This window comes from Rhineura floridana, chromosome 7 (assembly GCF_030035675.1).
Source record: "Rhineura floridana isolate rRhiFlo1 chromosome 7, rRhiFlo1.hap2, whole genome shotgun sequence".
NCBI lineage: Eukaryota > Metazoa > Chordata > Lepidosauria > Squamata > Rhineuridae > Rhineura > Rhineura floridana.
Genome location: NC_084486.1, coordinates 149,962,753 through 149,976,817, shown reverse-complemented (window position 1 = coordinate 149,976,817; position 14,065 = coordinate 149,962,753). Strand labels below are relative to the sequence as shown.

Here is a 14,065-nt window from a genome sequence, read left to right as displayed (position 1 = left end):
TCCTGCAAAATACTGATAGTCTGGAGGTGACCTAAGACATTAGACATGATAAAACAATATTTTTAAAAAACAGAGCGGAAATGTTCTAAAACTAGAAAGATTAGTTATATAAATGATATAACAACATTCAAATGTGTATTTGATATATGTGTGATTATCTATCTATCTATCTGTCTGTCTGTAAATAAACTAGTGTGCTGTAGTGCTAGAGTGCCAGACCTGGGAGGCCAGGATTCAAATCCCTGCTCAGCTATGAAGCTCACTGGGTGACCTTGGGCCAGTCCCTGTCTCTCAGCCTAACCTACCTCACAGGGTTGTTGTGAGGATAAGATGTGGAGGAGGAGAACCATATATGCCAACTTGAGCTTCTTGGAGGAAAGGTGGGATATAAATGTTCTAAATAAACAATAAAATAAAAAATATAATAGTGGTCGTTAGGGGTGTGGTCCATGTCTTTGCTCCTTGGCGTCTGCATCTCAACCGTCCTCTTTCCCTCCACACAGGTGTTCAGCGGGAAGCGGCCTGACTCAGAATGCCAGCCTCACCCCCAGAGTGGCCCATGCAAGACCAGCCCGCCGCCCCTGGAAGAGGGCCAGCAGCAGGCCTTGACTTGCCTGATCAGCGAGAAGGACCTGTTGCTCTTTGAGAAGCTGGGGGACGGCTCCTTTGGGGTGGTGCGGCGTGGGGAGTGGTGTGCACCCTCCGGCAAGTTGGTAAGGTGTAACCTTCCTCTCGGCTTTCCAGGCCTTGGCCTCCTAACCGCTGCGACAGCAACGGAGGCGGGCAGGGGTAGCCCTCCTGAAGTTGTGGACTACGATCCCCATCATCCCTGAGCATTGGTCAGGCTGACCGCTGGGGCTGATGGGAGTTATAGTGAGCGGCGGCTGTGAAAAGGGTGAATTCCATGCTAGGAATCTTTAGGAGAGGGATTGAAAATTGTTTTAATTTTTATTATTGTTATTATTGTTGTTGCTGTTGTTATTCTTCTATTGTTTTATTGATTGATTGATTTTATTAAATTTATTCGTTGCCCATCTGGCTGGTTGTCCAGCCACTCTGGGCGACGTACAAGATAAAATCATCATCATCATCATCATCATGCCCTTCCTCCCAGTAGGAGCCCAGGGCGGCAAAATGAATCTGCCAATGTCATAATGCTGTTATACAGATCGGTGGTGAGACCACATTTGTGCAGAGTCCTGGTTACCGCACCTCAAAAAGGATGTTGTAGAGCAGGAAAAGGTTCAGAGAAGGGCAACCAAAGTGATCAAGGGGATGGAGGAACTCCCCTATGTGGGAAGATCACAACTTTTAGGGCTTTTTATTTTGGAGAAAAAGTGAGTAAGAGGAGACGCGATACAGCTGTATACAATTATGCCTGGTGTGTGTGGAGAATGTGGATTAGAGAAAGGCTTTCCTCCCGCTGTCATCACAGTAGAACTCATGGACATCCAATGAAGCTGAACGTTGGAAGATTCAGGACAGACAAAAGAAAATACTTCTTCACCCAGCGCATACTTTCAACAAGCCTTTTAGGTTGACACCTATCCCAGTCTGCATCTGTGTTAGAATTGCTTAATATGTTTTTAAATAATGTTTTTTAACCCTTTAAAAAGTTTTTTTTAAAAATGTTTTTAACGCTGTTTTGTTTCAATGTATTTTAAGATCTGTTTTTATGATGTTTTAAAGTGTTTTTGGCACTTTGTTTGCCGCCCTGGGCTCCTGCTGGGAGGAAGGGCGGGATACAAATTAAATAATAAATAAATAATAGTTAAACTCTGGAATTCGCCCCCACAAGAGGCAGTGATAGCCACCAACTTGGAGGGCTTTAAAAGATGTGTAGACAAATTCATGGAGGAGAATAAGGCTTTCAATGTCTGCTAGCCACAATGGCTGCGCTCTCTCTCCACTATCGGAAGCAGGATGCCTCTGAGTACCAGTTGCTGGGAATTTCTGCTGGAGAGTTGCTGTTGCGCTCAGGTCCTGCTTGTGGGCTTCCCATATTGGACATGTGTTTGGGCTTGATGAGAACCGGACTAGAGTGGACTAGATGGGCCTTTGGCCTGATCTAGCTGCAGGACTCTTCTTATGATCTCATGTAGTCCACAACATCTGGAAGGCACCACGTTGGCTACCCCTGGGTTAAAGTTTTGTGTTGCAATCTCTAGGTGCGGTCCAAAACTTAACTTGTCCCTTCCTCTTGCTTTCTCTGTCAGCTGAATGTGGCTGTCAAATGTCTCAAGACAGATGTGCTGAGCCAACCCGAAGCCCTTGATGACTTCATCCGCGAGGTCAACGCCATGCACTCCTTGGACCACATGAACCTCATCCGCCTCTATGGTGTGGTGCTCTCCAATCCCATGAAAATGGTGAGGATCAGGTGTAGTTCTAGACAGGCTGAAGAAGGCGCCACTCCCTGGGTTGAGCCACCATGGCAAAGGGGTGGTTTGAGTAGGTGGTTGTTGACCCCCAGCTCCTCCAGGCTGTCAGAATGGGGGAGGAGAGGTGGCTGCTTATTGTCCTCTCATTTTTGTTCCTCCTACCGGCCGTCTTCTACAGACTAACAGGAAGTGGCCTGGCTCTCTCCTTAGCTGGCATTCCCTTATTCCATCCGTCCCCAACCTGAAGTTCTCCAGATGTTTTGGATTCCATCTCCTGTCAACCCCAGCCAATGGTCAGTGTTATAGTCCAGCAACATCTGGAGGGCATCAAGCTGGGGAGGGCTTTCTTTAAAAATCCCTGATGGTGGTCGTAAGGCACATGGGGCCACTAGTAGTAATCTTGTGACATGATTAGTCTTAACTAATAAAAGATGGATTGACCAAAAAAAAAAAAGATGCTGTCCTGATAAATTAAAGAACTTATAAACACTGTATTGTCTTTGAAAAGATTCCCCTTTCGCTCTCTTGCACTGTTTAAAACTGAAACGGTTGGATCCACACTGCATTAGTTGAACTTGGGTCTGATTGAAATCAGTGTGAAAAGTGAATCATGACTAAGCTAATTTCAATGGAACCAAGTCCAAAAAACTATGGTTTAAGTCAGGGGTGGGGAACCTTGTAGGCTCCATAGGCCAGACCTAGGACTGGGTGAGAAATCCGATTCAGTTCACATTTCAAGGCGACTCTTATCAGATTCACACTTTCCAAAACATGAGAGCTGAAACATAACCGTCCTTCGAAATTTGCATTTATCTGGATTTTGCAGTGAAGTTGGTCAACCACACAATGTTTACAAAAATGCATATGTTAAGGGAAAGTGTGCATGAAAAATGAATACATGAGTAAAAGCAACATTACAAAAATGTGTTCTATCAGGAGAAATTGCTTGCAAAAATGTGCACATTAGTCAAAACTTGCCTACAAAAATATGTTTATTAGGTGAATTTCATGCTAAATGCTGGAGAATTTTCATGAGGATTTTTAGATTGCAAATTGCTGGAGAAATGTGGAGAACTGAATTTAAGATTGGAAAAATGAGAAACAGAGAACTGAAGTTGACAGAACTTTCCATCCCTAACCAGAACCTTATCAGGAGTGGCTTCGTGGGTCAAATTGGATAGGTCCTTTGTCCCCAACCCCTGGCATCGCTGTGGCTGGAAGGGAAAGAATGAAGCAAGAAAAAAAGCCTGCTGAAACGAAAAGATTTTCCAAGTCTCCCACCTTCCCTCATTAAATTCCCACCATCAGGGACTTGAAGGAGGAGGGAAGGAGTCTCACAAAGCCCTTTCCAAGGCTTCCTCCTCCTCCTTCATCTCCAGTGTCAGGACGTTAGTGGGGGAAGGGGAGAGACTTGGGAACGGCTTTAGGACAACCCCCATACTGCTGTTTGAGTAAGCAGAAAGCAGGAGGTGTCCCTAAAGCCTTTGCAAAAGTGCCTTGAAAGTAGTTTGGGGGTGTGTGTGTGTGATCTGCTTCAAAGAGTGCTTTTGCAAAGGGCTTTAACCCTTGCTCATCAGCTGGTGACCAGAGATTAAATCCTGCCGCCTTGGCTGCGCAGTCTCGTTCCCTGTTGGGAATACGATCGTGTAGCCAGTCCGGAATTAAACCCTATCCTCCCACCCACTAGTGATGTCAGCTGCTGGGTGTGGTTTGGGGAAATTGGCCTCCGGGGCCAAATGGGACCACCTGTGGGGCTGTGATTGTCCTGGAGGTCAGAGGTTCCACACCCCTAGTTTAAGTCATCTGGAAATGGATGCAGATTTAATTGATTAATTACTGTATTGAACCTCAGCGAGTCATTGGCTGTGATTTCTTTCATCGGGTGATGGTGCTATAATCAAGCCGGTGTCAAGATTCCCTCTTGCCCTTTCTGAAGGTCACAGAACTGGCCCCACTTGGCTCCCTCCTAGACCGACTTCGCAAGAATCAAGGGCACTTCCTGATCGCCACACTCTGCCAGTACGCCATCCAGATTGCCCGAGGCATGGCCTACCTGGAGTCTAAGCGCTTCATCCACCGCGACCTGGCTGCCCGCAACATCCTGCTGGCTGCCAATGACCTGGTCAAGATTGGCGACTTTGGCCTCATGCGGGCCCTGCCCAAGAACGACGACCATTACGTCATGCAAGAGCACCGGAAAGTCCCTTTTGCCTGGTGAGTGGCTGTGCCGAGTTTGCTCGGGGATTCCAGGGGGTTTTAATGGCCTTATTTACACACCGCTAAGAAGTACTAGGCCAGGCTAAAAGAGCAGGAGATTTTTAAAAACACAGCAGCAAAAAAAGTTCTCATTAGGAATGCTGCTCTAGAAAAGTTTGACCGAACGAGGTCAAGGCCTTTGCCTGCCTGAGGCAAAGGACAAGATGGTGTGTCCCCTTTCCATGTCCAAAAACTGCCTAGACTGGCGTTTGCACCTTACTTTCCAATAGGGATGTCAGAGTATTTAGATGAAAGCAGAAACAGGAGCAGAAATTGCAGATGTTTGCTTATTCATTGAAATCCGTGAAGCCTTTTGTTGTTGCTGTTATGTGCCTCCAAGTCGACTACGACTTATGGCAACCCTATGAATCAGCAACCTCCGATAGCATCTGTCATGAACCACCCTGTTCAGATCTTGTAAGTTCAGGTCTGTGGCTTCCTTTATGGAATCAATCCATCTCTTGTTTGGCCTTCCTCTTTTTCTACTCCCTTCTGTTTTTCCCAGCATTATGGTCTTTTCTAAGGAATCAGGTTCTAATTTGTTCTAACACCCAATTATTTGTCTTTTTTGCAGTCCATGGTATGCGCAAAGCTCTCCTCCAACTCCACATTTCAAATGAGTTGATTTTCCTCTTATCCGCTTTTTTCACTGTCCAACTTTCACATCCATACATCGAGATCGGGAATACCATGGTCTGAATGATCCTGACTTTGGTGTTCAGTGATACATCATTGCATTTGAGGACCTTTTCTAGTTCTCTCACAGCTGCCCTCGCCAGTCCTAGCCTTCTTCTGATTTCTTGTCTATTGTCTCCATTTTGGTTAATGACTGTGCCAAGGTATTGATAATCCTTGACAAGTTCAATGTCCTCATTGCCAACTTTAAAGCTACATAAAGAAAAACATGTATTGGGGAAGCGCTTATCAGTAGTTTAACGTTTTACAGGTTACGTCAAATACACACACAGCTTGCAAATGTTTTCTTAATATGTTTGCTCTACTCATGTTTGTTCTACTTGTGTTACAGCATCAGCATTATTCTCGGAACATCTTTTTTGGCATTCCCCTCATTAAACAGAAACATTTTAGCCGTCATTCTTCGTGCTCACAGATCTGAACCAAAGTTAAGGCCTAGCTCCTTTTAGGTCCATGTTCCTCCCTTTGGAGCTAATAGCTCCACCTCGCTTTAAATTTGCATATTCATTACTTCATAAATTTCTCATTTGTCCCATTCTTCTCCTTTCTTGATTTCTGCATACGTATTATGTATCTCTCTCTTCTGTTCCAGGCTAAAGCCGTTTTGCACAGTTGTAATTGATGTATTAATACAACATCTGCCACAAGCAATGAGAAACTGGACACTAACGTATAGGACAATCAAAACATTTGAGGGCAGGGGTTTTTTTATTGAAAACATTCAGAGCAGGGGTCGCAATCCTTTTGGGGCCCTTAGGCACTTTTGCAAAATGGAGAAGCTGTTGTGGGCACCACACACACACACACACACACACACACACACACACACTCTCTCTCTCTCTCTCTCTCTCTCTCTCTCTCTCTCTCTCTCTCTCTCTCTCTCTCTCTGTGTACGCATGCGTGACCAGTTTTAGAGGATGTTGCTGGTCAGTGGCGGAGAATCACCTCTGGTCATTAAGGCTGACTTTTCTGCATTTGCTCTCTTTACCTCCATTCTAAACAACTATTTATAGAATCAGAGAGTTGGATGGACCTATTCTAACTTCTTAAGGCCATGCAGGATGGTTCATCACTTGACCCACATCCGTCAGCCAGTACAAAGTGAAATAAAGGTCTGGTGTGGATGTGGCCAGGGACAACTTAGATTTAAATTTGGGTGGGAGACTCCATGTGCCTGCTGTAGAATAAAAAGGTGGGGGAAACCCTGAAAAGCAATGATACTGTTCAAAGTGTTTTCTTTTTGGAAAGGAAAGGGGCTTCCCCTCTGTCCAGTGCCCACACACAGAATCTCCTCCACCTCCCCCCCCTTCCTCCCTCCCCCTTCTTTACTGCCCTTCTCCCATGTCAGTTTCACCTATCCTAAGCATTAATCTGTGACCTCCAGTAGCATTTGTTGTAAACCACCCTGTTCAGATCTTGTAAGTTCAGGCCTGTGGCTGCTTTTATTGAACCAACCCATCTTTTTTTTGGTCTTCCTCTTTTTCTACTCCCTTCTGTTTTCCCCAGCATTATTGTCTTTTCTAGTGAAGCCTAGGCTCCTTGAATTATGCTGACATATCTTTCTCCATTCTCTTTACCCCTTCCTCCTCCCTGCCCTGCAAATTCCCACTGATGAGGTGCGCCCCTGAGAGTCTGAAGACCCGCACCTTCTCACACGCCAGTGACACTTGGATGTTCGGAGTGACGCTGTGGGAGATGTTCACCTATGGGCAGGAGCCATGGATTGGCCTTAATGGCAGCCAGGTACAGTCACGGGACCCTGAACTCCAAGGCACCCTGCTTACCTTGTGAGAACAGACTGGGAGTTCCCACGAGGGAGGGGGTTGTGTCTGAATGTTTGTTTTGTCAGAAGTTAGTAAAAACTCCTTTGTGCTGGAACTCGAGAGACACCCCCCCCAATAAAACAAGGGTCTCAGATTTCCCAAAAAGCTAGGAAGATTCTACTCAGCCAAGGTGACTCTTTGCAGAACATACCTGAACAAAATAAAGGTTGTGGTTCTTCAGGGTTTGCTCATGTTATTATTGCTACAAAAATACGTGACAGAAGACTTCCAGATCAAAGGTCAGCTATTAGAAAAAGTTAATTCCTCTTTCTGTTCAAATATCTCCTCTGTCTCTCCATAACTGGCAGGCAGGCAAGTACCAACTTCCAGTTCAAACTACAATTCTTACGACCTTTCTGCTTGGTTCAGCATGATATGGCAGGATACAAGATGATGAATATAGCCATTTCATCTCAGGCCCGTGACAGAACATGTGCTGACCCCCTGCATTGCTCTCTGCATTGTTATCAAATTCCTAGTCCTTACTGTGGAAGCTTGCCATATGCGAGCCCAGGGCTGTCCTCCTGAGTCCTTCTTTCTTTCCCTAGATTTTGCACAAGATCGACAAGGAAGGCGAGCGGCTGGCCCGGCCAGAAGACTGTCCCCAAGACATCTACAATGTCATGCTGCAGTGCTGGGCACACAAGCCAGAAGACCGGCCCACCTTTGTGGCTCTACGGGACTTCCTCTTGGAGGTATTGCCAGTTGGGGGCAGTGGAGGGATGCAAAATCATGGTTAGTCCAGGTTTCCCAGGGGTTGAAATCAGGACAGCAGCCTGACAAAAGAAAACATTATTTATTTATTAAATTTATATCCTGCCCTTCCTCCCAAAAGGAGCCCAGGGCGGCAAACAAAAACACTAAAAACGCTCTACAACGTCTTGAAAACAGACTTTAAAATATATTAAAACAAAATATATTTTTAAAAAGCTTTAAAAACAACTTAAAAAGCAATTCCAACACAGACAGACTGGGATAAGGTCTCTACTTAAAAGGCTTGTTGAAAGAGGAAGGTCTTCAGTAGGCGCCGAAAAGATAACAGAGATGGTGCTTGTCTAAGAGGAGGAAATTCCAAAGGGTTGCTGCCACAACACTAAAGGTCTGCTTCCTGTGTTGTGTGGAACAGACCTCTTGATAAGATGGTATCTGCAGGAGGCCCTCACCTGCAGAGCGCAGTGATTGACTGGGTATATAATGGGTAAGACGATCTTTCAGGTATCCTGGTCCCAAGCTGTATAGGGCTTTGTACACCAAAAGCAGAACCTTGAACTTAGCCTGGTAGCTAATAGGTAGCCACTGCAATTCTTTCAGCAGCAGGGTGACATGTTGGTGATATGCTCCCCCAAGTGTGTCCTGTTCTGAGCGGGATCCACGAGACTGAGACACTGGTGCAATTAAATCGTGTTTTATTAAAGTAATGGATACATCAAAAGCAGTATGCTTCATAGAAACCCCTAAGCTATCTCACTAGAATTCCCTAACTGCACTCTAGGCATGCTCTGCAACGTTGAAAGAAAGTTGACTCAGCAGCTCCCACCCGGAAGCGGCAGGCTTAAATAGGCAGGGTCTTGGAGCGTACTCTCTGGCTCCTGTGCAATTCTTGCCTTTGGCCTGTCCGTTTCTCCCTGCGTCGAGAGCGTGGTGAAGGGGGGCGTGCTTCCAACACCTCGTCCGAAGGAATCTGCTCCTTAGCCAGAGATTCGAGGTCAGGTGGCAGTGAAGTGTTGGACTCATCCCGCGAGCCACTGGGTAAAGGGGGAGTTAATGCCCGCTCCGGCTCATCGTCCAGCTGCTCCTCTGACATGTCTGGGGGCGGCGCGCTCTCCCCAGCTGGGACAGCGCCGTCCGTGGGAACTGACCTGAAATCCTTCTTACTGCCTCTCTCAAGGTCTTGCGGAGTCTCAACAACTCCTGGGCCATCCTCGCCCTCTGACAGCTGAGAAGCCTGAAACTCATATCTTTCCCCTTCCAGGCCCTCACAAGAGGGCTGGGGCTCGACAAAGTGAGCAGTCGCACCGCCACATTTTGCACCAGCTGCTGCTTCCAGACCAACCTCAAGGGCAGCCCCACATAGAGCGCATTACAATAATCCAGCCTGGAGGTTTCCAGTGCATGGACAACAGTGGTCAGGCTATCCCGGTCCAGAAACGGCCACAGCTGTCTTACCAGCCAAAGCTGGTAAAAGGCACTCCTAGCCACTGAGTCACCTGGGCCTCTAACGACAAAGATGGATCCAGGAGCACCCGCAGACTACGGACCTGCTCTTTCAGAGGGAGTACGACCCCATCCATAGCAGGCAACTGACCAATTATCTGAACTTGGGAACCACCAACCCACAGCGCCTCTGTCTTGCGAGTATTCAGACTCAGTTTATTGGCCCTCATCCAGCCCACCACCGAGTCCAGGCACTGGTCCAGGGCTTGCATGGCCTCTCCCAATTCAGATGTTGCGGAGAAATAGAGCTGGGTATGGTCAGCATACTGCTGACACCTCACCCCAAATCTCCTGCTGACCACTCCCAAGGGCTTCATATAGATGTTAAACAGCATGGGGGACAAGATGGTACCCTGTGGCACCCCACAGCACAACTGCCAGGGGGCCGAAGACAGTCACCCAATGCTATTCTCTGAGATCGACCCTGGAGATACGATTGGAACCACTGTAAAACAGTTCCTCCAATACCCATCTCGCCAAGTCGGCCCAGAAGGATACCATGGTCAATGGTATCAAAAGCCACCAAGAGATCAAGTAAGAATAGCAGGGTTGCAGTCCCCCTGTCCTTCTCCCAATAAACGTCATCCATCAGGGCGACCAAGGCCGATTCAGTCCCATAACCAGGCCTGAACCCAGACTGGAATGGGTCAAGATAATCTGTTTCATTCAAGAGTACTTGCAATTGCTGCACCACAACCCTCTCAATCATCTTCCTTAAAAGGGGGATATTTGCGACTGTCTCAAACCAATGGGTCCAGGGTGGGCTTTTTTCAGGAGTGGTCAGATCACCACGTCCTTCACGGTGGCTGGAAACCACTCCCGCTATGACGTGTTGACCACACCCTGGATCCACTCAGTCATACCTCCTTGGCAAGCTTTAATACGCTAAGAAGGGCAAGCATCAAGAGGACACGGTTGCTGGCTGCATCATCACAAGCTCCTTGTCCACATCATCAGGCCACATCAACTGAAACCGATCCCAAGAAGTTGCAGCAGATGTTGCACTGGACACCTCACTGGGCACTACAGTAGATGTGGATGGGGCATCAAGATTGCCATTCCAGGCAACAGCGATATCACTCTGCTGTAGTGAAAGTGACGCTTTCATGTGCCTGCCAGTTGGGATCACAACTCAGGGTTTGATCTGTGTTTCTAGTCCTGGTTTGCAAGCAAACTGTCGTTTGAGCAAACCATACTTTGCCATGTTTGGATGCAACATCAAAACTATGGTTTGCCAAGACCCTGGAAGTTATGAATGTGCTGACTCCTCTTCTGAGTTCATTCTCTATGGAACAGTTATGTTTTTGTAATTTTAGTGCATTAGGAGAAAGCTAATAGAATAAATTATCCAAATCCCAAAATGCCTGAACATGCTAGTCTGAAAACTAGTTTCTAGAGATCTACAATCATTCTTTGAGGATCTGAACCTCAAAACGCTTCTGTTTGTTACAAAAAACAAAGTTTAACTTTCAGGAGCAAAGTGTTGGCTGTTTTTACACACAGCCTTGTATGCATCTCTGCCATGGACTGCGAAAAACACAAATTAAACCAGAACTATCATTAGAAGCTAAAATGATGAAACAGGTTATCATACTTTGGACATATAATGAGAAGACCTGATTCACTAGAAAAGACGATAATGCTGGGAAAAATAGAAGGAAGTAGAAAAAGAGGAAGGCCAAACAAGAGATGGATTGATTCCATCAAGGAAGCCACAGACCTGAACTTACCAGATCTGAGCAGGGTGGTTCATGACAGATGCTCTTGGAGGTCACAGATTCATAGGGTCACCATAAGGCCTATAACAACAACAAATGTGCTGCCACCTAGTGAGGGAAACATGGAACTGCCACAAGTTCCATTTTATTATTTTATTTTATTTTATTTTCTGTATTTATTGCATGTATATCCTACCTTTCCTTCAAGGAGCCCAAGGTGGCATAGATGGTTCTCAGCCTCATTGTATCCTCACAATAGCCTTGTGAGAGATAGGTTAGGCTGAGAGACTATGTGTGGCGCGTGCTCAACCCAGTAAGCTTCACGTCAAGCGGAATTTGTTCCCTGGTCTCCCAAGTCCTCGTCCCACTTTCTGACTACTGCATCACACTGGCGCTTGCATTTACATCCCACGTTTCTTCCTTCTTGGAACCCATGGCCCTGTGCATGTGGTTCCCCATCTAGTGCTGTTGAGACCCCAGGCCTGCTTAGCTTCAGAAAAGTGGTGGCCCCATGTGCCTTCAGACTGTACCGTGGGACATGGAAATGCAAGCACGCAAATGATCAAACTGGCCGCCCTCCTCTCCTCCCCCTCCTGCCTGCTCCCATCCCCCTCCTCCCCTCTGCCATTCCTCTCCTCCTCCTGCCCTCCCCATTCCCTGTGGTCAGCTATCCTAAGCATGATTGCAGGGGAGTAAAGGTATAGCACAGTGGGGAGGAGACTCTGGTTGGGAGTCCACTCTGTGAGTTCAAATCTCCGCTCGTGTCTCCTGGGTGTCAAGGGCCAGCTAAAGATCACCCCCACAGGGAGTGGCTCAGGGGTTACATGCCCTGCCACCTGTGCAGCCGTGGGCAAGCGCCATAGTCCCAAGGAGCCCAGTTGCCCCCCAGCTGGCAGTTGCGGACAAGGAAGGGGCTGGCTTGTGCAGCTGTGGCAAGCTGAGCAGGCCCTCGCCAGCTGGGGAGGACTAGCCTCAGAGGGAGGCAATGGTCAACCCCTTCTGAATACTGCTTACCATGAAAACCCTATTCACAGGGTCGCCATAAGTCAAGATCGATTTGAAGGCAGTCCATTTCCATTTTCCATACCACTTAATATTTGAGGATTTCAAAGCAGTATACAAAAAGATAGGTTTCCTTAGTCTCCACAGTGACCAACAAAATACACCAACCAATATCAGGTGAATAGGCAAGTCTTTAGCATGTGCTGAAACCATAAAGCAGTTGCCACATGCCTTGTTTCTAAAGGGAGGTTGTTCCACAAGGTGGGTGCCACCATACTGAAGGCCCTGCTGGATTCTCTTGGTCTGAGTCTCCTGTTTTCTTTACTGTATTGTTCTAATGGGATTGTCGTATTGGACATGTTCACAGTGGATATTTATATTTTAATGTTTGTGTAATTGGTTTTTTACACTTGTGAACCACTTAGAAGTCTATTTTGGCATTAAGCCTATATATTTGGGGGGCCTGGAAGTGGCAAGATCTGGGGCCTGGCTCAAACTGGTCACTTTCTCCAGTCAGCCCAAGATGACTACTTTTTTTTTCGTTTCCTTTTTTGCGGAGTGCAGAGGCTCGTCTTGCATGGCAGTGACTAGTCTTCGGGAGGGGGGGAGTTTGCTTCCCAGAATGTCTACAAGGCTTTGGCTGAGTCACATCTTTACTGAAACTTCATCTCCCTGTTCCTTCCCTCTCCTCCTTCAGGCTCAGCCCACGGACATGCGCGCCCTGCAAGATTTTGACGAGCCAGACAAACTCCACATCCAGATGAATGACATCATTACGGTCATCGAGGGCAGGTATCGTGTGGGGTGGCCTGCGCTGGCCTGGGGCTTTGCCAGGCCTCAGATGGCCATGGGGGAGGCAGAAGGGCATGCAAGGCAGGGATCCCCTTCCTCCCCCTTCTCTTCCTATCCTTCTTTTGCTGCTGCTCCCCCATGCTTAGGAATGTAAGAAGGGCACTCCAGGATCAAAGCAAAGCCTTTTCTAGCCCACCATCCTGTTTTCCACAGTGGCCAACAAGAAGCCTCTTGGAAGCCCACAAGCAGAAACCTGAGAGTGACAGTGCTCTTCCTGTAGCGTGGAGTCCGTTCTTTTCATTTCTTCATTGAGCTACCTACCACAGCACCAAGATAGCTTCCTGTTGTAGCCAGCCTTCCTTGTTAGGTGACGCAACCACATTTCTGGGTGGGGTATTAGGGGGAAAAGAGGTGCATAGTGCCTGCCATTTCCCCCCACACACACTGGTGGAGAGGACGTGAGAGCCAGGCCAGGAGAAGGGAAAAGCAGTGACCTTCCCCCTCACTCCTCCTCCATCCAGAGAGTGTGTTAGCTTACATGAATGAACATTAATCTGTTGAATTGTCTCACCCTTTTTTGAGAGATCCCCCGGAATACAAGACTCAAAAGCTTGACTTTCCTTATAGCTACAGTCCCCTTTCACCTGTGGTCTGTCCCTGTGTTCTGATTCTTCATGAACTGAACTACTTTGGTAAAGACAGTGAGCTCCTGAGCTTGGCTTTGATGCTGCATTAGATATCTCAGTTTTAAATTCCACCTGAAAAACAAACTTGTCCATAATACAAGTTTAGGGAAGGGCAGAGAGAAAATAAATACTATAGGGTGTGTTTGTTAACCTCCTTGAGAGTCCCTCCTTCTAGGCTTGCTCCTGACCTTTAGATTTTCCTTCCTGTTGGACAATCAAGGGGAAACTTTTTAACTGGCTGCTATATAAAGGACAAACTAAGCAATCAGAAACAACTTGTGGAAAGCATTTGGGTTTTATTTTTACTAGTTGCTGGATTGATTTTTCTGCCCAGAAACCCTGAAAAGGCCTCATACTGAGCTGCACATATTGGGAAAATCAGAAATGCCTATTACAGACTAGGTGTACAGCCAGCCAGCCAGCTAGCTAACTGTAGCATACACAGCAATATTTCTATTCCTCTAGGGCTATTTTCATCCTTTGGCATCAATTAATCA

General features: G+C 46.9%; 1 protein-coding gene across 6 annotated transcripts in view; it reads left to right on the top strand.

The window, feature by feature from the left end:
* The window catches only part of TNK2 (tyrosine kinase non receptor 2), a 137,867-nt gene that overhangs the window by 81,007 nt on the left and 42,795 nt on the right, over window positions 1-14,065 (top strand). For 5 of the 6 annotated variants that reach the window (XM_061637589.1, XM_061637590.1, XM_061637586.1 and 2 more), the window contains 6 exons: window positions 504-713; window positions 2,217-2,369; window positions 4,318-4,595; window positions 6,950-7,076; window positions 7,705-7,851; window positions 12,788-12,882. In XM_061637589.1, coding sequence (XP_061493573.1) covers window positions 504-713; window positions 2,217-2,369; window positions 4,318-4,595; window positions 6,950-7,076; window positions 7,705-7,851; window positions 12,788-12,882 — 1,010 coding nt within the window. Of the gene's footprint in view, window positions 1-503; window positions 714-2,216; window positions 2,370-2,656; window positions 2,675-4,317; window positions 4,596-6,949; window positions 7,077-7,704; window positions 7,852-12,787; window positions 12,883-14,065 lie in introns of those variants that run through there. The other variant, XM_061637591.1, reaches the window with a different exon arrangement.